The following is a 24,896-nucleotide window of genomic DNA, read 5'->3' as shown; positions in this document are numbered from 1 at the left end:
GATCAAAGGTCAAGTTCTACAGCCTTTGAGAAACTTCGGCCACTTACTACGTAACTGGTGACCAAATTGACCAAGAACAATGAAACTTCAGTGGTAGGTTGATATTCAAGCAGATGACCCCTACTGATTTTGAGATCAGAATAATGAAGGTCACAGCCAACTTTCTTATGAAAACTGTTTCTCCACAGTAACAAGAGAACCATTTTACTGCGGACCACTACACTTTAAATGATATAGTGTCTTTGACGAGCTTATCACCAATATTCTTTAAGTTCAGTAGGTTAAAAGTGACTTACATAAAATAATTTGAGAACAGGTGTCTTGACTATGACACTATGGAAGGTTGCTTTTAACTAGCATTACCCTAATTTCGGGCGTGGTGTCAGTTGATCAAAGGTCAAGATCTCCGCCAACAGTCTCTTCAAAACTTTGACCACAGTTCAGAGTTTGAAATGTTTGTCTTTATAAAACTTTCATGTGCAACAATTTATAATCACTGCAAATTCATTCAATCCTTCACATGTTGCCATTAAGCAGGCATTCCTCTTGCTTGATAGAGCATTTAAAAAAATGATTTTCCATTTCATTATGAATGATTCAAGTTCTTAAAAACATACAGACCAAATGTATTAAACCTTTCAAGACATCAGAAGACGTTGGGACATGTGACAAATTGCAGTTTTTAAAACATAAATCATTTTTTTGAATTTCGTTCAATTCTTTCTAAATAAAATATTATTTTTATTCTTTCATATATGTTTTTCTGACGTTCAAAATTCAGTTCAAAATTCAATTACCGGGTACATTAAAAAAGTCATTCTGATACATGTATCAATAAACATAAAAGAAAAAAAGAGAAGAAACACAGTTTGCCTTTTAATAATAACAATGTACACTATGATAAAACATAATTTAATGAGTATGACATAATTAAAACATCACAAGTCATATGAAATGTTCATTCCTTTCATTTCAATAAAGTTTATCATAGGCCCAAATAGCCTTAAGAATATTAGGGTACATTTTGGTGCCTTGAACAGCAGAACAAAAATAAAATAAATGACTTGCAATTAGGCAGTAAGTCTAAACTATTTTTGATCTTTCACAAGTCATCTAGTCATAAAATGTATGCACAGGGTCATTTTAAAATAAAATAAATATAAGAGGCATTTCTGTATAACATTATTTTAAGATAATAAAATACTATACCATTTTGTGACAAACATTTTGTTGCATAGATACAAAAGTTGATAGGGAGCATTACAGGATCACAGAAAATAGTGTGAAACTTGGGACTTCTAGACCTCAAAATACATACATGCATGCATCCAGCACCAACAAAGAAGGAACCTTCTAATACACTTTAGCAGTCTTTATTTGAAACAAAACTTTATATCATTATAAAAAAATAAAACAAGAGGCCCATGAGGGCTATGCTCTACATGTAACCATGTTTCAAAGGGAGACTACACTACAATAATAAACAACTCTCTGAACAAAGTTGTCTCCCTAAAAAATGCATTTCAAGGGCAATAATCCAGTCATATATGGGCAGATCTGGCTGGTTTTCAAAAGGAACAGAGCTCTCATGAGTATCTAACTACTGTTCAACATGATCGGGTTCACAGGCCATTGTTTATAGACGCAAGGACACTGCACCATTGCACCAGCTAAAAATCACATAGACATGTTGTTGTTTTTAAAAAAAAATTTTTTTTATTTAAACGTTTCAGCGTTCAGCCTTCATAAGTAGATAAAAACGAAAATGATATAGACTCATGCATAATTATGAATTTTAAAGTATTATGGATAAAAGTGATACAACCTATTAAAAATTGTGTAATAAAAACATAGTTATATGCAAACGTAGTATATTATGAAAATTATGTGACTGTATTAAATATCATATAGAAGTTTATTGTTGAGTACTCTCTGTTGCATTGTTTTAGTTCAAAATGATTCCTTGCATAAAACGTCTAGTTTATTAAAAACATCTATGGGAAGAAAAGGAAAATCAGACAAAAAACATTCATGGCCTAATGACCTGAAATTGGTCACAACACGTAAAATAGTTTTACATCAATTATATGTGAATTCATTAAACGGGTAATATTTTGATTGGTTTGCCAGACATATAGTACATTACATGTTTATCATCAAAATAAGCATTTAAAACTACGATATTTCATCATAAAATGTATTTACACTATTCTTGTTATTTAAACCTATAATAACATCTATAAATTAATAAATATCCCTCATACTTTCTAAATTAGGGTGAAACATTTATCCCTTCAAAAGAATCACAAACATGTACTGAAATATTCATATACCGGTACCTATTTGCCGAAGGAAACAGCATATTCAACAAAAATTACATTTGGAGTTACATGGGCCTAAACATTACACTAACTGTATAAGAATAGGCCAATCTGAACAATTAAAATGACTCTACTTCAAATTGTGTTCAACCACTTCAAACGCTACTACTTAGTGGTGAAATAGAACTGTGTCATTATACACAGACTTATCTTTGGCTTAATCAACATTGGGTTTAAAACTGAGCAAAAAAACATGCAGACAAAGACAGCTGTATGTTATGTCATACCTTACATTAATCCTCAATTGTAAAGCTTTATAACAACAAGTGATAATTATTCTGTAAAATACATAGATAAAAATAAATATGTTAAAATCACACCCAGTCAGTCACCATCAAATAAAGCTTTAAAATCAACACACCTATACTAACACAACGTTAGATAATAACCGACCTTCCAGCCAATAAAATTGCTTATTAGCCTTCAACAAGCATAATCCTAAAGATTTGTAGTTTAACAACTTAACATACATGACATCATAATTAAGTTCCCTGTCTGCTGAAAATGGGTTACAATCTAAGACATTTACAACATGGTAGGTAAAATCTTAATGAATAAGGAAGACTTACTGCCTTAGCTTGCTCCAACCTTCTTAATCATTCAGATTTGACCAAATATGTTCCAACTATTTCAAAGTAAAGAATTGTTACTTGCATAAAGAAATTCAGGCTAAAACAACATTATGAAAAGCTTTATGACTAGAAAATAAAAATTCTGGGAAAAAAGCAGTTACAAATAATTAAGATTATAACATAAAAAACATATGCCACTTGTTCAGAAAGTACATGAGTTAGAAATATGAATATATAGTGTATAAAAGATAAGTCTGTTGACATAACTGTCCATTTCTAACATAAATGAAAAGAGTTTCATCTGTTTCACTCATATTATAAATGTATGTTGACAGTAGAGGACTGGTGCATCGTTTACATCAATATATCAGGAAGACAGATGTCTGCATTTGTTATGTCTTATGTAAAAATATTTAAATGGTTTATAATATCTTTACATTTCCTTAAAGTTTCATTTGGTAATCTTTTTTATTATATGAAAGAACTATTCACTGATGGTCATTATTAAACTTTTTTTTTGTTAAGGAACAATTTCTATAAAAAGTATTTACGATTTTACCTCACCATAAAAATGTCAATAACAATTGATGGCCATAGGACAAAATTTACTTCTAATTTATGCTTTTGATTGAACACAAAGGCCACGACAAATGATTTTAGCGTTCATCAGTTTTATCTTCTTTTTTACCAATAAAGTATAAATAACAAGTGTCACTATGCGACAAAACCAGGTTTTTAATATGGGCAAACAGAAATTATGGCCAATCAATTTATTGTACGAGTTCTGAAAAAGTATCAGCCTTTATCGTTACATTTATCAAATATAAACGTAACTGTACTCTAGTTAAGTATTTTATGTGTTAGGTTTCCATCAATTCTAACTAAAGTTGGAAAGCGGAAAGCCTTTTTCTGTTTTAGTAACACTGACCATGACCCCAACCCCTCAAAAGAAATCCCTAGCTAGCTCTTCATAAAAGCTACCTACACACCCTTTTTCATTACTGTAACTGAAATAATGGGCTGAAACTATTTTTCTATTTTAAGTTACAGTGACCTTGACCTTGACCACAACCCCTCAAAAGCAATCCCAAGCTAGCTAGCTCTTCACACAAACTTTCCTAACTATCCATCATTTCATAAGTTATTGCATGGAAACCATTTTTCTAGTTTTAGTAACATAAACCTTGACCACATTCCCTCCAAAGTAATCTCAAGCTAGCTCTTCACATAAGCTACCTACACACCAACTTTCATTACTATCCATCAATGGTAGCTTTGGTTATTGGGCAGAAACCAATGTTTGAAGCCTGCCTGCATGCCCAACAACATCCCCATTCTCATAACCTAGTTTTTGTTGAAAACCTGGTTAAAAAGAGAGTCAGTTTGAGAGATGAACATGTGTTGACATTTGTACAAACAAGTGCTAAGTTGTATCTTTTAAAACATAGGAATAAGAGGGGAAAAAATCACTTTTAATGACTCCTGTTTAAAATTAAAGAAAAATTCTAACAAAAACATTTTGTTGATATCAAATTCTGTTCAACAAAAATAATAAATTAGAGTGGCGTAAAGGATATGTACTAACAAGTTGTCACAGAGACAATAGCTTTTCAGACACTTTTAAGTTAAGAATTGCAAAGTTTTAGTACAACAATGTAAAATGCAACACCTTAAACACCAGAATTAAGTCAAATAATAATGGGGCAAATATTGCATTATATGCAAGATAGAATGATCTTACTTGATGTTTTAAGAAGATTCAATGGTTTGGAGCACTTGTTTAAAGTTTCAATGCAATACACGATGTTTTAGCTGAGATACTACCTTAAATGTGGACACATGCAAAACCTTACCATGATTTTCTAAAATTGAACTATAAAGGCCATCATTTGCAAAATACAGTAATCTAACTTAGTTATTCAAGTATGTTGGATGGTTGATTACAGTTGTATAAAGTCTCAATGAAATACATCAAGTAGTTGCTGAGATATTAACCTATGTGTGCTTACATGCAACACTGTAACCAGAATTTCTAATAAAAAAGGCCCATTGTTTGCATTATATTCAAATTAGTGTTTTCTAACTTCATTAATTAAGTGGGTTGGATAGTTGGGCAAACAAACCTAAAGTTTCAATGCAATAAATGATGCCTTTGCTGAGATAAAGATTTCACGGTGCTCACATGCAAAACCTTAATCAAGGTGTGTTGGCGTTGGCGACCCTATGGTCAGTAGTAAAGCTCTCCTTACTCTTTGAAAAGTTGAGCTAAAAATGACATCAAGAGATAGTCTAGTAACCAGCCACAACAAGAACATCAAAGAATAATAATGGCTTTTATGTCAGAACAACAGACTTTATATAAAATGCAACAAAAAATACTAGGCTACAACAGAGCAGACCACTGTCAAGTGGGTTAAATTGTTTCATTGCAAGCTAATATAGTGTACACAAACAATTTGGCAACTGAAATAACTGGCAAGAGAACAGAGAAAATATTATATTAGGAGAAATAATATAATCACAATTATGCTATTGTCTGTAAACATACAAAACAGAAATAATCATATATCATTGATTCATTAGCACTAATATTGCACTACATCTGGCAGGTGCTCAAGAACTAGAAGCCTAATTGTCTTTGAGGCATTGATGTTTGAGTTACCTCTCTTTGAATTAAAAAAAAAGCCCATTAAAATAATAATGAAAACATATGCAACAGCTTGGAGACATTACCAATGAAAAATGCATAAAAATCTGATTGCATGCTGTGGAAGTCACATCAAAACATTACATAGCTTTTAAAGCCGATGCTGTAACAAATGTCATGCAGTCACACAAATGATGATAATTGGCTTAACCATCCAACAAATTTACATAGACGTGAATTTTAAATGGACATTTTAACACAGACATCATGACCTGGTGACAAGGAAAAATAGATGATGCTTTGCACATTGTTAAAATTATGCGTTATAATACTATTTTGTCTCGAGATTTCCTCCACAAGTATTGCAACATATTAAAACATGTACGCAGTCATAAATGCTCACATGAAATTGGACAAATGGCAAAAAACTAAATGAATCTCAACTGTAGTGAAGAACAAACAAGTACAGTGTATAACAACATCACATTGTGGAGAATATAATGCCATAAAATACAATGTATAGTCTTCGTGTTTGTACATTATCATTTACCTATACAATAAATAGACAAAGTTTTGTAGTAAGTAACGAATACAGACATACAACTTAATTATGATCTGTATGTAACACTTTCATACAGACACAAGTCATTTTCTGCCACATTTTGTCATTAGTTTCCTCTGTATAATCTTGTCATTTGCTTTTCACCTTTTCTTTCATAGCCTGAATTATGTCTGATTTATTTGACAGAATTCAATGAAAGTTATGGAATTTATGGCAGTACAAATCATTGAATTAACTTGTTAATAATCCAATTTTTTTGAAAATTATCTAGAAATTTAAGTATGTAAGTAAAACATCCAAGCAATGTTTAAAAGAAGTAAATGTTAAAGCAAAGCATACACAGACACACAAATATTGATAACAAACAAAACAAATTACAATTATCACTAAATGGAAGACTTTGGTCATACTTTGGTATCCATATTTCTATTGAGTACTTCCTTCATGCCAAGAACCATCTCCGCCAGCTGGTATTGAGATGCTAAAATGGTCGCCTTTGACCCAACGCACATCTGAAACTGAGATGGCTCTAGGTTTATGTCACAAGTTACAGGATGGAATGCATGAATCATTCCTGTATCTACAGCTCGGAATATTGTCAAGTTGCTCATGACAAACTTTTCAAAGAGGTCAACATCCTCTTTACCCCAGCCCTGTATACTAATGTCGTAGCCTCCGACTTTCTCAAGGTCACTCCTATACATGGCAGCTATTCCGTAGCCAAACTGTCTCCAGTAGCCAACCTTGGCAGTGAAGTTTGTCATGCCAATCTTACACAGACCTTCACATATAACACTTGGGTCATACTGACTGAATACTATTGGATAGTAGATCTGAGTACTTTGTATGGTATTGAGACGTATTCTTGTTAAAGCCTCCCTTGTTAGAAGAATGTCAACATCAACACAGAACAGAAGGTCATCCATTGCACACTGTTTGGCCCCAAGGTCAAGAGCTCTGGCCCGTGCAAAGTCCCCGTCTGCTTCTATCACCTCAATCAAATCACTCCGGTATTTCTTCTGGTATTTCCCAGCAATGTTCAATATCTCCTCTACTTCCTCAGGGGAACTATTTTTGGTAAACAAAACAATATGCATTTGAGCATTTTCTTTTCTAGACAAACATATCTGCTCATAAATATTCATAAATCGTTCAAATTCCCGCACCTTGCCAGCAAGTGGGAGAATAAAGTGTATAGTTTCATGCAGTTTATCTAAATGTGTGTTCTGCAAGGGGCCTCTCAAAGCCCTGAAAATGTGTGGCGAGATCTGACTATTTGAATCATCTGGTTCAGAAGTCAATGGGGATTCTGTGATTTGTGTTTTCAGGAATGACTGGTGCAAATATGCATGTCTTCTTACAGGAACATTGACATTTTTACCTTTGTGTTTTCTGTAAGTCAGTAAGATATCTAAAATATAGTTTGGGCCATTCAAAGGATCTATACTTGAATAGCCGTACAAGACTTCTTTAAAATCAATGCTTCTTCCCCTTTGACGAGAGTTTCTGTTGATGATGTCCATGGTCTCTGAAACAATGTCATCCATTGTATCCTTTCTGTAAGAGGTCAAACCTTTACGTGGATTCACATTCAAATGAGATGAGACAGTCTTAGAATTTACAAACTCCCAACCGATAACCTCACTTGCTTTATTTGGTATGAAGCTGTTCACAGACGGTTTTAGGCCATACTTGTCAAAAGGTGAATTTTCATTAAGCACCTGGTTCATTTCACTGATCGCTCTATGCAGCTCAAGTTGCTTTTGTCTGAGTTGCTGTATGCGCGTGGAAGAGAAATGGTTGTTGATGCGGAACTGGTATATGGGCTCCTTGATTGGGTGCATGGTGATGGCTGTTTGTACCTCCTTGTCGAGAAGAGTATCAACAAACGATCCCTTGTACTCCTTGAAGTTCTGGTAAAACAGCTTCTGCATCTGAAAAGAGAAAACAAATCACATCAATGTCATAGAAACAGTGGTCATTTTTTATTATTAAATGAAATGTAAGATCTTCTGTATGTTTAGCTCTCACATATGTGCCATTCAATAAGTTCTCTTTAATAATATTACTTCTATGGGTTAACTTCTCAATCAACAAATATATCATAATGGAAATTGTCATATTACATGCATGCATATTAACTAAAACAAAAACTGTGAGATGTGAGATCCAAAAATTGTCAGCGGAACTTATCAATATGTCAGACATTGTTTTGTTTTTTAAATCTTGCCTTCATAATTGTCTTCATGGCCATGCAGACACATTTGAAAATTGAAAACAGGGTGTGTAGACTACATCTGTTGTGCAGCATTAAATATTTACTGCAGTGTTTATATTTGCAGCATCTGATTTCTTCTACAAGCATCTTGATAACAGAATCCAATACAGTTAAGAGAAATAAATTTTTATCCATAAAAAAATACACCATTTGCCATAAATTAATGAAAACAAGAGGGCCATGATTTGCATATATTATTGCTCACCTATGTACAAAATCTTTGAATGTGAAAGGAAAAAATTGAAAGAACTTTACATCAATATCTGACATATAAATATATTTGACCAAGTAACTCACTTTTGGACCCAACATGACCCTTAAATGAACTTAGGATAGATAATATCATTAGTTAATGAAAATAAAGATGCTATGATGTTCACACCAGTTTTTTATTAATTTGACCTACTAACATAATGTAGATTTATCACAACATGACCCCATATGAACTGAACCTAGTTCCGTGAATTGATTAGAACAGTAGCTGATAGAATCATGTGTTCCCATGCAATAGCAGAAAAACAAGACAACCATTGAAGGACCATACACAGACACAGGGCCATCATAATAGGTCAGGCTACAGCCTTTTACGCTCAGGTGAGCTTAAACTGAAAACCTACTTGGCAATCAATGTAACATAAAAATGTTACATAAATGAAGTGTTACTCAAATGTTCGAAATGAAATAGACACATGCACCTGCAAAAACATAGAGTACAGCCTGAGTCATGGTCTCACAACTAGCTACGTTGAATTGTTCTCTACTGTGGCATCACTTTCTGTATTATGACACTGCCAATAAATGTCAACATTTTATGAATGTTTATAACTGTATTGTCTGCAACCACATTTTTCACATTCAAAGAATAATGCATCAGAGGATGCTTCCCCCTTTATGAGAATGAAGGTGACAGTTATGGATGTGAAGATTCATTATCTCCCATTATAACAATGCCTGTAACCCAATCTAGCGGTGACTGGTAGCGGCTCAACCCTCATTACCCTGTCTATACAGGGACATGACTTTTGACACCTTACACCCGGACTGTCTTACAAACCATTCACTATTTACACACCCCGAGCACTTCGTTTTAATTACTGTTGGCTCTCCCATTGAACACTGCATCTTAAATTTCATACAACTATTTACAACTTCTTAAAATATACATTTAAGTACAATCTTGTTAGTATTGACCTCTATAACCTACATTGTACTCCAGTTATATTGAAGATGTAACAAGGGCAGTTTTATCTGTTTTTAGGCTGTAGGCTGCTAGGCCTGCAGACTTTTATAACCGTATCTCGGAAATAGCATTGGCAGATCGACATAACATTTTTAACTTTTAGCGAATTAATGCACGCACGGGCGTATCAACCCTAGCGCTGTTAGAACTGCGTGGGTCAACGACCTAATTTACATTAACATCGAAAATACCTAGTAAGCGATCTGCTCTAATTGCTACGGACTGCGTTCTGCATATTGATCAGCTTGCTAAAAGTAACTGTGTTTTTATATGTGTGTCGCATAAAACCATTCTCTTGTGTAAGTACATACTAACAACTTTTAAAACATTTACTAAATGAATATTATACACTTTTACAATTCAAATCAAACTGCGTAAAGCGTTGACAGGCTATCGACCTGCTACAATTTTTGTCATTGTCATGTAATGCTGAATGAAACGGAAAGTTTCGGTCCAATATCTTGAGCATGTAGCATAATGCATATTTGAAAACAAAACTTATTAATCTGTTCATTTTGTCCACGAGTGACATATGTTGAGGGCATTATTAACCCTTTGCATGCTGGGTAAATTGTCGTCTGCTCAAAAATGTTGTCTGGTTTATTCCAAATTTCTTTCAATTTACTTAAAACTTTGGGGATATATTGACTGAGTGTCAAACAGCTTGGAACCTGACCAGGCGCCGAGTTACACAAAGCCTTTAAAATCGCCATCAGCAGCTTATGGGTTAAGATACATGTACATAAAGCATACAGGGAAGAAATAGTATGTGGGTGATTCGATCCAGAGGTATTAGGCGTTGTAGAAAGAAGCCTTAACATAAACCTAATTAATATGTCCAATGCATTTTGTTGGGATGCATTTGGTAAAGCCTGCATACCCTGTTAGTAAATTAAATACGCCTCAAGTCAAGTTTGAAGTGTAGAGTAGACTTGACTAAAAATTACTTAATGCTTTATTCGTGGCAGTGCATTGTTTATGAAACAAAAGCTCCAGATAAGGTTTTATATGATTTTGAGTATAACTCCATATCTTATAAGTAACTATTTGGCGTATTCCACATTTCAAGTAACTTATACTTCATGATCTTATTGAGAATCAACATTAAACATAAAAGTTTTTGCGAAGGAAATTATGAGCGAGCATATACAATCTTTAGATGTTTATGTTGATACATATGTTTTAAAATTACATGACTTTACTCACAAAATGTTGCAGGCCGAAAGCCATTCAACGCTTTAAGCGCTTTGATTCCATAGGACATTGAGGCAGTGTTCCCCATGTGTGCATGGCACTGGTAAAATGAAGTTTAAAAAAATAATTTCACATAAGCTGTCCTGTAACATTTGCTAGTAGTAATACAATTATCATTTTTTATAAGCATTTAGACTGCTATTGTTTTCTTTTTTTGCCAATATACTTTCAACAAGATTTCAAACAAGAAAGAATGCAATCTAAAAATCAGTTATATATGTCTACCATTCAAGACGTCATGTACAGTGTGTACTTTTTCACTGGCCTCATTTTTTTCAAATTAGCAGTACATAGGTAGTGATGTATATTTTTGAAACAGGAATGCTCACCTACAGACTTTTTTGTAACCTGGCAATTACATCTTTGTTTTCTGGCAACATATTGTCTGTAATAATCTCTGTGTCAGAAAGCCCATCTTTGTGAGTATTTTAGTGTGAAGTTTAATCGTTGAAGAAAGAATGTTGCTACATTGCTGATGACAGGAACTGATAGAACTGGAATTTGGTACACAATGCCATAATTTATTTCCAAGAAAATGCATAGCTTCTGTACACTAGTACAACCAGCGACCAAATCGAAGACACCGCTAAACTTGTATAGAATCACTTCAACTCCTACGCAGTGATTTCCTTTGACGAGCATTGTGTTCTATCGGGCAAAGGGAAGGAATCGCAGTCAGGTGTTAATCGATTCAGTTTTGCTTTTAGGATCAAGCCTATCATGCATGCAAAATACATGTTCCAGAAGACTTTTACAATCAGCCCTTACACTTCATTGAATGAAATCAAGGTGTACATTACACTTTACGAAATTACATAAGGATGTGCAATACACTTTCAATATATAAAGTCTGTAGCTCTGACCACATCTCATTTATCACAACAAAAAATACTGTTAAATGTTAGAGTGATGTACTGTTAGATTGATGTACTGTTAGATTATTTACTCAGTCTAAAACAATTGAGTCTATTATAGATATTCTGGTTTTCCCAAGCTAATCCTCCGGTACAGACAAAATTATACCATTTTAATGTACACATTTTACTTTGGAAACAATCAAGTCATGGGACTGTTACATGAATTTCAATATAGCTCGAAATTCACCTTTTATTTGTACCAGCATGGGAAAACCCAGTTATGTGAATTCCGGGCTATAAAGTATATATATTTATTCCTTAACCCATCTTTGTACTACAAATTTTGTTCTTTGATTTTTATGATATTAAATCAAAGTACATGTTCATATAATATATAATACGAATGAATTCATGAAAGCTAAGCAGCCTGCCTCCACATATTACTATTAAAACATGTAAATGTACAATGCACTAATACAGCTGCTGTCAATTAAATAAAATTGGCTTTGAGTAAGTTTCCATTTGGAACACAAGTATATAACATTATTTTACCAAGTCAAGATTGAAGTTACTGCATGCAAACCCCAAAATATTGAATGTCACTAACCATGTCTGTCTTCTGTATTGATGTAATATAGATGTAATTCTATTGAGTTACTAATGATTTGCTAATGACTGAAACTCAATCATTACATTGTCAAAACGTTCTCAGTCGGTACTACTTTTTAAGCAGGTGTTTCAATGAAATGTGGCTAAAATCGGCATCAAGAGAGAATACTATTTTAATGAGTGATGTTTATCCTAACTTGAGGTTTTTCACACCGATAGGATTTGGTTCTACATGTATATCTGATGTTTGAAAAACAGTTCTCAGCCCACATCATGCCACATGCATGACCTGTTTCTCTGTCTGGTATCATACTTTATTGTTTTCTGTCCAAAGTTAATCGGTTATCAAGATGAACATGATACCAATGGCCTAGTTTCCATGTAGACAAACTGGACACTGTAGATGAATCTTACCATATATCATGAGCGATTTCAAGAAACAACAAATGGACACAATTTTTTAGACACTAATATAGCTAAATGACAGATCAATTTTCATAATGATCTAGATTTTAAGCAAACGATCTTGTTGATTTCCAATTTCAGGGTTAAAATTTGGACTTCTCGGCATTCTTTCAAAATGTTCAAAAGTGATATTGCGAGTGATTTTAATGAAGCTCACAACTATTTGCTAGTGAATTTCTCAACAACAAAAAGATAAAATGTAAAAACAATGAATTTTGCCTATTCAGCTATTTACCGAACAATTCATGAATGTCGGAGTACACAAGGTACAGGGTCACCCTCAATAATTATTTAAAAAAAGAATAAACACAGAAAAGACTGAGTGGTTAAAATTGAACCAAACTCAGTTATTTCACTTGCCGGTGATGGCAGAAAGGTTAAATTACAATTGGTAACATGACTGAGTAAGTTCAAATGACATAATAATAATGATAATAATAACAATAATAATAATTATAATAATATGTTATTATTATTATTCTCATCCTACCCAGTATTATATACTACCACTTCCATTGCTGCTATTTACCACTCTCGTCATAGTTTTTAGGCTGTAGGCCACTAGGCCTGCAGTCTTTTATAACCGTATCTCGGAAATTGCATCGGCAGATCGACATAACATTTTTAACTTTTAGCGAATTAATGCGCACACGGGCGTATCAACCCTAGCGTTCTGCATATTGATCAGCTTGCTAAAAGTAGCGCCGTAATGAGTCTTCAGTCAATGTTATGCGGTAAATATGGTTTGGAAACGCTGAGTTTTTCGTAATATAACGCAATTGTTATATATTTTGATATCGGCAGGTTACAGAACGCAATATAGAAAAGCAGAATCCGCAAATAGTTGCAAAATGAACGCATACTGAATCCAATAAATACATGTATTGTATACCTGTGTTTAGATTTTGCTTCGGCCGGGGACCGATAATATCAACATGTACAATGTAGTTAAGAATAGAATATGGGTCATCGCATTCAGACAGGTTTATTCCCCGGAAATAAACTCTGAGAAGTCGTTAAAAGATGGAAAAATATGGATCATATTATGATGCCATAAAATGCTAATTAGGCGTAAGATATCAAACCATAATGTTTTAAATGGAATTATGATACTTCATTTTATCCTGCAATCAGTTTTTTCATAAGTATAATTTCTTCGTTTTAAATTGCCTAAATCGGCTATTACTTGACATTTTTATTGAGATTGTTAGTTTTTAATTGTGTTTGTAAAATGTTTGTCGCATAAAACCATTCTCTTGTGTAAGTACATACTAACAACCTTTTAACCATTTACTCAATGAATATTATACACTTTTACAATTCAAATCAAACCGCGTAAAGCGTTGACAGGCTATCACCCTGCTACAATTTTTGTCATAGTCATGTAATGCCGAATGAAACGGAAAGTATGTGAATATTTCTAAGTTTGTCTCAGTTATTTCAGTCCAATATCTTGAGCATGTAGCATAATGCATATGCATATTTAAAAACAAAACTGATATAAATCTGTTCATTTTGTCCACAAGTGACATATGTTGAGGGCATTATTAAGATACATGTACATAAAGCATACAGGGAAGAAATAGTGTGTGGGTGATTCGACCCAGAGGTATTTGGCCTTGTAGAAAGAAGTCTTAAACATAAACCTAATTAAAATGTCCAATGAATTTTGTAGGGATGCATTTAGTTAAGCCTGCATACCCTGTTAGTAAATTAAATACGCCTCAAGTCAAGTTTGAAGTGTAGAGTAGATTTGACTAAAAATTCCTTAATGCTTTATCCATGGCAGTGCATTGTTTATGAAACAAAAGCTCCAGATAAGGTTTTATATGATTTTGAGTATTACTCCATACCATATAAGTAACTATTTGACATATTCCACATTTCAAGTGACTAATACTTCATGATCTTATTGAAAATCAACATTAAACATAAAAGGTTTTGCGAAGGAAATTATGTGTGAGCATATACTATCTTTAGATGTTTATGTTAATACATATGTTTTACAATTACATGACTATACTCACAAAATGTTGCAGGCCGAAAGCCATTCAACGCTTTAAGCGCTTTGATTACCCTTCTCATCACCATTGTTTACACTCCCAAAGCCAAAGTAAGTGCTGCCGATGTTATTGTTGCCCTTGTTGATTACTGATTATATAAGGTAAATAAGTTAAAGAAAAAAAACCAAGAGTTTTTTCTGAAAAAAAAAACCGCCAACATATTATTTTTGAGACAGAAGAAAAAACATCTAGGGTCAGGGACAATTTTTAGGTTAGGTTGGTAAATCTAAAAAAAAAATATGTTTTGTTTTTTACGCCTTAGTATTAATATATCTAAGAGCTTCACTTTAATACAGGTATAACTATAACTAAATTACCATTTCAATTGCCAGAAATTACATCATAATATGAAAAACTGTTACATAAAAAAGTTGATTACATTAGAAACCAATCTAAGGAGAAAGGCTTAGCAAGTAATTCCGACCTTAAAGCATCATAAATAAAAGCTTATGTTACATACATCAAATGATGCAATACAAAAACCAAACACCTGTCTCCTGTCTTAACAAGAATTCATTGCCAGACATTCTCTCATCCTGGACTTGCACCAAAACAAAACAAGAAAAAGAAGTCAAGCTGTTTAACATTTTTAGATGGTAATGACCGCAATAATACAGACTGATAAATTAAAATGTTTATCTTTTACAATTAGGAACTGATAAAGCCTTCACCTTAGATACTGATGTGTGTCTTGTCCTAAATAAAAATTCACACAACCACACACTAGCCAGTGGGGTCAAGTGAGAACAGTTGAGATCACAGAACAGAACAACAGAACAAAGCTGATAAGCCAAGCCTGGTCAAATAGATATTCAGTAGCTTTCCTTTCTAGAGAATCTGGACACTCTCTTCATTATTGTTTGAATTAGATATGAATCAAAATGGCTGTGTCTACATCTGAGCTGATCTGAAGACTGGCTAGAGCTTAGTTAAAATTAAATGAATGTGTTTACAAAATGAAATGGTAAAATTTTAAGCCTGGGTACAGTAAACTGTTGTATTTAGTGAAGCCAGTCTATGTTTAGGGTTCATGTGGGGTGAGCTCCCACAGTAGCTGGTCATTAGCCTCTAGACTGTCAGATCATTATCATTCTATTACAGTTTCAGGTTACTGGTACAAGCTCCCAGATGTGTACTCACTGACCAGTGGAAAACAGTGGAGAACAACAAACAATGAACAACAGCTGCCAGTCACATAGAAACTTTCACTTCCCCATTATTGTTAGGAAAATAAAACAGGAGTTTAGCAATGTAAATGTGGAGTTAAACTGAATCAACCAAAGCTTTGATAAACAATCATCATGACACATTTATCATTATGAATACTAAAGATTAATATTATTTACAAGCCTTTCTGAAGTCTTACATTCATCTCTTTAACTTTAACAACTTTAAAACATTATTTTCTAAACAAACTCTTTGTTTTTCATAAACTATGGAGTTTTTGATGATTTCGACTCCACAAAGCTATTGTATATTAACAAAAAGAAAGCCATTCAGGTGAATTTATCATGAATATTTAATAAGTTAAGGAATAAAATTTATCTTGCATGAATGCCTTTCATGAAACATGCATTGCTCCCATCTATCATCATTCTGAGAAAATTGATTCTGGAAGAATCCTCCCGGAAAGCATTTCCTTTCGGGGATAACAAATAAATTCTGCAACTTTAGTCTCGAATTCATTGATTTTGCAGAAATTTGTGAAACTTTTTTGGTAGAAGTTCCTTCCTGACAATGATTGTGTTTCAGCAAGAAGCCATTTTAAACTATTTGCGTTAAGAAGTAATCTTTAAAGCAATGTCTGCTGCATCTTAGTAGAAGTCATAAATACTGGTATGAGTCCATGTAAATGGAATGACAGAGCAGACCTTTTAAGCATCTCTAGGCATGGATCTAGTCAACACCACACAAAACTGCTTACTTTGCTGGCAGAAAACTGCTTACCTTGTGTATTTTAGAATTTATCATCATTACATTCTGTCAGCCTGACACCCTTGCCGATGACTCAGGTTCTATTTGTTATCCCCTGACCTACATGGTAGATCTCGGTCATTGTTGATAGGGATCAACCATTATCTACGCTTGCATTTTCTTAATGTCTACCAGAACTACTATATTATAACACCTGTGCAAATAGCAAAGCAAATAAATGATTTTTGCCTTAAAATTAATCTTCTAGCTCTGAAGAAAGACCCATTCATGAATGCACTAAACAACATTCGCTTGCAGACAAGTCTGCTGTACAAGGCTTGAAAACCTGTGAAAACAGGCTGTATAAAGTGCATTTGCTTCCTCAAACAAATTAATGACTCCTCTGTTTCTCTCATTTCACTTCAAGACTTTCGCCTGGCACACCTTGCATGATAGAGAATTGTTTTCATTACAAAAAGCAGACAATCCTGTAGAACTACAGTTATGCTTTATAAGACCATTAAACCTTCAGTACCTACTTTTTTCACAGAAGAACTTACTGAATCTAATCCATGTCCATTTGTTTGACCACTGTCCAGGCTGATCATGTGACTATATTTAATCTCTCCATTAGTTTAACAGTTCAAATACAGAATAAGTAAAATGTGCATAGCTCCTGCAAAACACAAACTTCAAAATAAAACCGTGTTAATCAGAAAAAACACAAGGTATTTTATTACACTGATTTTGTAGTTGTTGATATGTGGTGTAAAAAAGTAGTCAAACATGTCTAGGTCATCTCTATAGCTGGAGTCAAAAGGCTATTGTTCAGAAGCAATTGACAATCTGTAGTTAGACCTTTTTTTTTAAACATATTACATTTACACTTAAATTGTCAAGTTAAATTTTTATGCTCCTGAATTTCTTTGCTTAAGAACATATATGCAGCATGGCTGCGCTCGCTTCGTTTTCTATAGATCGTCCAAATGAACTTTAATATACACATAAAGCAACAGTTGGTTATATTAAATAAGTTAAAAGCTAATTTATTTTGCAAGTTACTATCAGAAACTGTTCTTTATAATCCCTAAAATTATGAAGCAAACTCTGCAAAAACATTAATGCAGTGGAGGCATATTGTTCTCTAGGTGGTATTTTGAAATACATCTTAAGATGAAATCTTACAGCATAGGTTGAGAAACAATTAAACCTTCACATGAGAAAATTCTGACAGAATAACTAATCTTGTTTCAAAGAAAGATGATGTCAATGTTTTGTTTCAGATTGCAGTAAGATAAAGCATGCAGCTTTCCCTCCTCTCCTATGAGACGTTATGCCTGGCAGAGGTTTTCTGACCATTTAGGGGAAGATGACATCATTATTATATACTCTTCAAAAAATTGGGAATTTTGTCTCACTTTTATGGGATAAAAAAACAGATGAGAAAAGGTGGCAAGAACATACAATTAAAGTGACACTTGTATTTAATTACAAAATAAAGTGTGGCAAATCATAAATATTGGTTAAAACAAAAATACCAAAAGCTGGAACCCTTCAGCAAATGTTGATATTTTCTCAAAAATTGTCATTAAAGCCCACAATTTTCAATTAAATTAATTACGGCTGTGGTGTTGCGTGTGGGCTAGCCGAACGTTTTCTACTTTTTTCTTGACTTTACCAGCGTGGGTTCGAACCCCACTAAAACCAAAAAACTCTTTTATGCTATAACAGTATTTTTTTCAGCAATTTTGATATAATAGAGTAAAATTTTGATAAAATAAGCTTTTTCAGATGCATTACTGGGAAAACTGAGCAAGTCACTTCAACTACTTACTAAATAATGTTAATGGAATCTTTTAATTACTGATAACAAGCTTTTACCTTGTATTCAATAGCTAAAAATGCACAAATATTAAATGACTAAAATGTGAGATTTACAGTGATAAACTATCGTCTCATAAGGTGAAAATACTGCACCTCTCTTTCAAATTAAACACGGTATCCTTCATATGAACCATTGTTTTCGATATTTATTTATCATTTTTGGTAAATTAAAACAATTCTATTTATTGTGGTACATCTTATTTGGGAGTAGGAGTGCATCTTTAATGTGAAGGATTCTGCCCTACAGTACTGTACACATATCAATTCACACTGCAGTTCCCACAACCAGCACATAACTAAAAGGATGGGAAATGTTGTACTTAAAAGTGGCATCAAGTAAGATAATTAAGATATAATTATACTGTTGGGATAGAAAACATTTTACAAGGCAAGAAGATCACTTGGTTAAATATAAAAATTATGCCGGCAACAAAAAAGCTGTGCTAACATCGTGATTTCACCAGACAACTGTGACATGCAAATGAACATGTAAGGAGGTGTATAAAATAATTCTATTCCAGCAACTGCTAATTAACAACTGCATAAAGCTTGATATAAACTGATTGTCTACTTTAAATATAAAGATGCTGAAGTTCTGTGCCTTCTTGCATTCATCAGTACCACACCCTGGATTTTCTAGAGATGTTTTAAAAGCACAATTAAGTAGAAAAAAGAACAATTTCCTCCAGCCAGCACACATCGACCTACAGGACAGAAAAGTCAGTGTTTATTCTACTAACCTGAATCACGCCACCTCGATCTATTTCAAAGATCAAACAGTTTATAGCCTCTTTATTACCAGTTAAATTACTAGACATATTTTACAACTGAAGCAAAGGTGCAGACAGAGGGTGAGAAATAAACTTTATTTATCAGCATAAAAAACTGGGTGCAGGAAATAAAAAAATATTTGCCAACAAATTAGTGTAACTTAAGATTTATGTGTTCAGTTAATGAAGAAATTGAACCCATTGTTCACTATCAGATATGCATTAATATCAAAACTCTACCTGAGTGCATCAAATAGATGCTATTAAAAGTATCTTTTTTTAAGAAAACTTTTTTTTCACAGTTGAACATCCTGACACAAACAATAATTGTTTTTATGTTAATCAAGTGGCTTTACTTAAAACAAACAGTTCAACAAGACTATGGTTGAAACAGCTCTTGAAATTTGCCCCAAACATGGCTTTGATTTTTTTATTTGTTCCAATAATGGATAATTATTTAGAGTTTTAGCATGGTTCCATTATGCTTTTAGTTGGAATATCATGTTATTTTCACTGCTCCTCGTACTGCTGAATGAAAGTTAGGAAGCTTCAACTATGTCCGCTTAAAACGGTTTGAAATGTTGTCACCAAAATGTCATAACAACATTTGTTTCTCTCACAATTTTCAAAATAACGCAAATTATATTGATTTTTTTTATCTTAAATTATAGCATTTATGAAACGGAAATTTGTTGTGTTTTGGAATAAGATCGTAGTTTATTTCATCCGTAAAAAAATAAAATATTTTCACTCATGCCTCAGCCAAAAAATATTGCATCATCATGACACAGTGAAATACATTTTAATCTCAGTTTTATACTTACTATTTTTTTGAAAGCCTTTAAAAAATGTTTTTATCACTTTTAAAGCTACATGGCCAGATCCATAATATTTTTTTCTATACACAATTGATACACTTATGGGGTTTTGATCATTTTAGTCAAATGGCTTAAACATGATTTTTTTTTACATTAACCTATATTGTGCGATCTCATTTAATTTTGTTTCATTATTCAAGATATTAAGTTGGTAACATATGTCTTATGTTAAATAAAACATTATTTCATTATGCAGTAATTAAAAATGGTTGCTCACATGAAGTTTTAATGACTTTTTTTCACACTTTAATGTCGGAAGCCAAATTAAAAGAATGGTTTGTAATTCCTTCAGTCTGCTGTAATTACAATTCTTGCTTTAAAAGACATGAAATATTACTTTCACTCCGACATCATCCGTCTTTTATTCTGCTTGATGGAATAAAAATGCAATAAGACAGTTGATAAGTTTTTATTTCTTTGAGGAAAGTTTGTTTTAGATTCTGCCTGAGTCTGCTTTTCAAATAAGTATCAAAAAGGTTACTTAATGTATAATTAAGTATTTTTATAGTTGTGGTTGGTACATATGTAAATAGGGCTGCATCTCACAATTTCATAGGACACTGGACAATGTTAACAATCTACATGATGAACTTTAAGTGATACGTGAAACCAAACACTTGATGTTACCCCCATGACCTCTCCTTATAAGCTTAATTCTAGAATGAACAGAGGACAAAAACAAAGACTATAATAGCTGCATTCATACGAAAAGTGGATACCATAAGTCTAACACTATTGTTAACATATATGGAAGTGAACGGGATGACCTTAAAATATTCAACAAGAGACTGCAAATGGATACAGATACAAACTGTATACAAATCTGCTGTCACTTTTTCATGAACCAAATTAAAATATTTTCAGTTTATCAACAGGTAATCACCGACTAAATGATCTAAACCTGAGTGAAAGAGCTTATTTTACCCAAACCTGAAAATCAAAATGCGTGCCAAGCCAAACTATTTTCCATGTCAGAAAAGATGGCAACTGCCTTTCTCCTAAGCCCAAGAAAACCCATTATCTTTCTATTAGACTACAACTTACTTTTCCAACCAATGAAATTGTCTATTGGCCTAAGTATCACTCTTTAGCGTTAAGAATTTAACAGACATAAAGTCATCATATGCTATAAAATAAGCCAGCATGAACATATTCTGTAAATTCTTAATGAATAAGAAGACTTCACTCTCTGTACTTGAATCATAGATTTTACAATGTGTGTTCTGACTATTTCATAAAAAGTGCTAAAGGTACATGTTCTAAGATCATAACCATAGTACATTTACAGCCAGTTAAATCAACTATTGCCCTGCAATTTAATTGTTATAATTTCCAGCTTTACAGCTTAACAGACATGACGTCATAGTTTAGTTCCCTCCTGCAGAAAACAAGTTATTATCTAAGCAGTGAGAAAATATATTGGGTAGAAAAGAATCAACTAAAAAGGGCTCTCTCACTTTGCTTGCCCTGTTCTTATTCATTAAAATTTTACACACTAATGAACAAATATTACTTAGATTACAACGTACATTTCCAGCCAATGAAATTAATCTCCTAACAATCTTCAAGTATGTGCATACTTAATCGTTAAGAACTTCAGTTTCACAAGCTAACAGAAATGACATCTGGTGTCATAATTTGGTTCCCCTCTACAAAAAAACTTGTATAATCTAAGTCAATCAGAATATATTATGTAAAATGTTAATGACTTAGAATGGCTCACTCCCACTAAGTATTTACCTATTCACAATATGTTCTCACTGTTAAAAAAGACATCAGACTCAGCAGCTACTGGAAAGAACTCTGCATCAGTAAAATATATTTGCAACTACTACTTTTTAACATCTTAAAACTAAAGGTTTGCAAAAAGCAACTATATCTTGAGAACTAATACACTTATGGTGGTATTATTTGCACCATGACTACCTTGTACAAGTACTTGAAAGATCTTATTTATTAAAGTAACTAATCTAATTATAATGCTTAATTGATTACAGTGGCACTAATCCATGAGGCTAACATGATGGACAAGAAACGAAAAGAAAAAATATGGACCTTACTTAATTGCTTTAATTATGTGATATAAATTGCAATAAGATTTATTTTGGTTCTTAGACATTTTGAGTTAATCTCTAATAATTCTCAAATAAATATACTGATGGCAAGGTAACTTTGTTCAGTCACTTCAAGCCCATGTTTTCAGCACATATTAAGCTAAGGTTTAAAAAAGGACAGGGTGCTAAAGAAGAGGACCTGTGACCCCTGGGTGCTTAAGGAGAAAATAACTTAAAATATTATGAATTTGACAAAGTGTTAGGCATTGTGTTTAAATGAAGCAGTTTGAGGTTTAAACTGCTTAATATAATTAAGTTTGATAAATAATCATAAAATAAGCTTTTAAAGGGACTGTACACCAGATTGGCACCAAAAAAAGTTTTTTTTCTGTAACGAATCTCAGGACAATTATTTAATAAAATATTTTACTCTCTGATATCATAATTGTAAAAAAACATACCAAAATGTAAAAATAAATTTGAGTCAGAGACCCGGTTCGAACCGGTGTCACCAAACTTGCAGTCCAGTGCTGTATCCACTGTGCTACGAATGCTTACTCTAAATAATTGGAATATTTAAGCTATATACCTAACATGGTCATATCACGTGATAACAGCGACTAGCCAATCAAGCATAAGGAATGAACTCTACTAGGAAAAAAATGCAAAAAATAAATTAATTGTAAACTATGTGGTACTTCAGTTAGTAAGTTCTAATGAATTGTACACATGGATACAAAGTTTATGTCAGTTTTCGCCATTATTTTTTTTGCTGTTTTATCATACGGAGTACAGTCCCTTTAAAAAAACTAAAGAATACTTTAATTATCTTAAGCATTCAATCCATGAAGGCAGATACATGTAGGTGCACATGCTGGTCTCACTGATGGTAGAAGGGTGCAAACATAAAAAGAACAGGGTGCCTCAGAGTTATATAACTCCTAATCTTAAACCCCATCTTTATCAATTGATCAAAAAGTACTCATAATTAAATATTAATTAATTGCACTACTGCTACTGCTTCTTAAACAAAATATGAATTCATGAACTGTATTGTAGCACTTTCTCACTGCTTATTTGATAAATTTTGTTTTTTTATCAGCCAGGAAATAATATAATCTTGTACACAAATTTAACAAATGGTCATACAATAAACCTGAAAAAAGCACTATAATTTGCCAATATTTTTAACATGAAAGACATGAGAGAAATATAAAAATTATACCAATTATTTTTACCTCATATGACCAAGTACATGGGATTCCGGCAAATTTTCTAACACACCGTCCAATCTCAACATCTTCATGTGTTGTGTATAAGTTGTTGACACAGTACTTTAAATGAGGAGCTAGAAGCCGAAGTGTTTCTCTACTGAAGACCATCCCTGTTCCACCCATACAATAGTTGTCAGTACTTCCGAGACTCAGTAGTCCTATTTCTTCTTTTGTTCCAACCCCAGCTTGGCCAATAAATTGCGGTCTAGAACTATTCACAGACCTCAGAAACTGTTCAAGTATTTCACCTTTTATAAATACGTCGTCATCTGCCCTCATGAACCATTCATACTTGTTAAGGTAATGGTCACTCATGTATTTAAGCATTGAAAATGACTTTTTCTGTGGTGGGTATGAGTCATCAACATTTTTTAAGCTGACTATGGGTATATCATGTGTAGAATGAGATCCTTCACTTGAGAAAAATATAACTTTTCCGTTAATTGATCTGGCCCATGTTTTATAAGCTGCTACAACCCTGGAATCCAAATACTTTTTGGCAGTCATTATTCCAACAAAGAGAAAACCTTTTTCATCCTCCTCTTCAATGTATACATTATTCGGAATGACTTTGTTTGTTTCTGTAATGGACTGTTGATCTGTTTCAAATGCTGGTTGTAATTTTCGAGGACAGCATCCAGATTTAGAAAACGAAGGAGAACATGGAATAAATTTATTACGACACCATGTGGATATAATAAAGCCAAAACAGAGACCAAATATTGCTCCAGCCAAAAAATTATATCCATTGTTATGTTTCAGTTTTGCCATTTTCATAAGTTTTAAATTAAAATCACTTTGAGTGGTGACACATGTCTAGTTCCAACTGTCATTTTATGTTGTCATGGGTTGACATAAGGGCTCAGACACTACAGCTGTGATATACACTTCTTCCACATCTTCACGAAGTCTGGATTTGAAAATTACTACTACTCTACGCTTGAACACAACGTCTTATTTTCAATTTCAAACGTTTTCGTTTCACTTTAACAACAAATGAGTTGCACTTGTAATTCAGACACATGTTTATAGAATTGTAGTAACATTACGCAAGTATAACTCCTCCTACACGCAGTAATTCCACCCAATAAAGACGAGACATCCGAGCGGCAGTATTTTCATTCATCAGAAAATATCGGTCGATGTGTTTTGCACGTTGATTGTCAATCAACATTCAGGTCAATCTCAGGGGTC

At 33.1% G+C, this 24,896-nt stretch overlaps 1 protein-coding gene across 1 annotated transcript; it reads right to left on the bottom strand.

Moving 5' to 3' along the window:
• Positions 1–863: 863 nt before the first annotated feature.
• Positions 864–24,862, bottom strand: LOC128227466 (chondroitin sulfate synthase 1-like). Its single transcript, XM_052938037.1, has 2 exons — positions 23,667–24,862; positions 864–8,096 (listed from the first exon to the last, which is right to left on the bottom strand). Exons 1-2 carry the CDS (start codon positions 24,477–24,479, stop codon positions 6,567–6,569), a joined length of 2,343 nt encoding a protein of 780 aa, XP_052793997.1. The 5' UTR covers positions 24,480–24,862; the 3' UTR covers positions 864–6,566.
• Between the last annotated feature and the right edge of the window lie 34 nt (positions 24,863–24,896).

This window comes from Mya arenaria, chromosome 3 (genome assembly GCF_026914265.1).
Source record: "Mya arenaria isolate MELC-2E11 chromosome 3, ASM2691426v1".
NCBI classification, from domain to species: Eukaryota; Metazoa; Mollusca; class Bivalvia; order Myida; family Myidae; genus Mya; species Mya arenaria.
The sequence above is the reverse complement of the archived record's forward strand: the minus strand, read 5'-3'. Positions and strand labels throughout refer to the sequence as shown.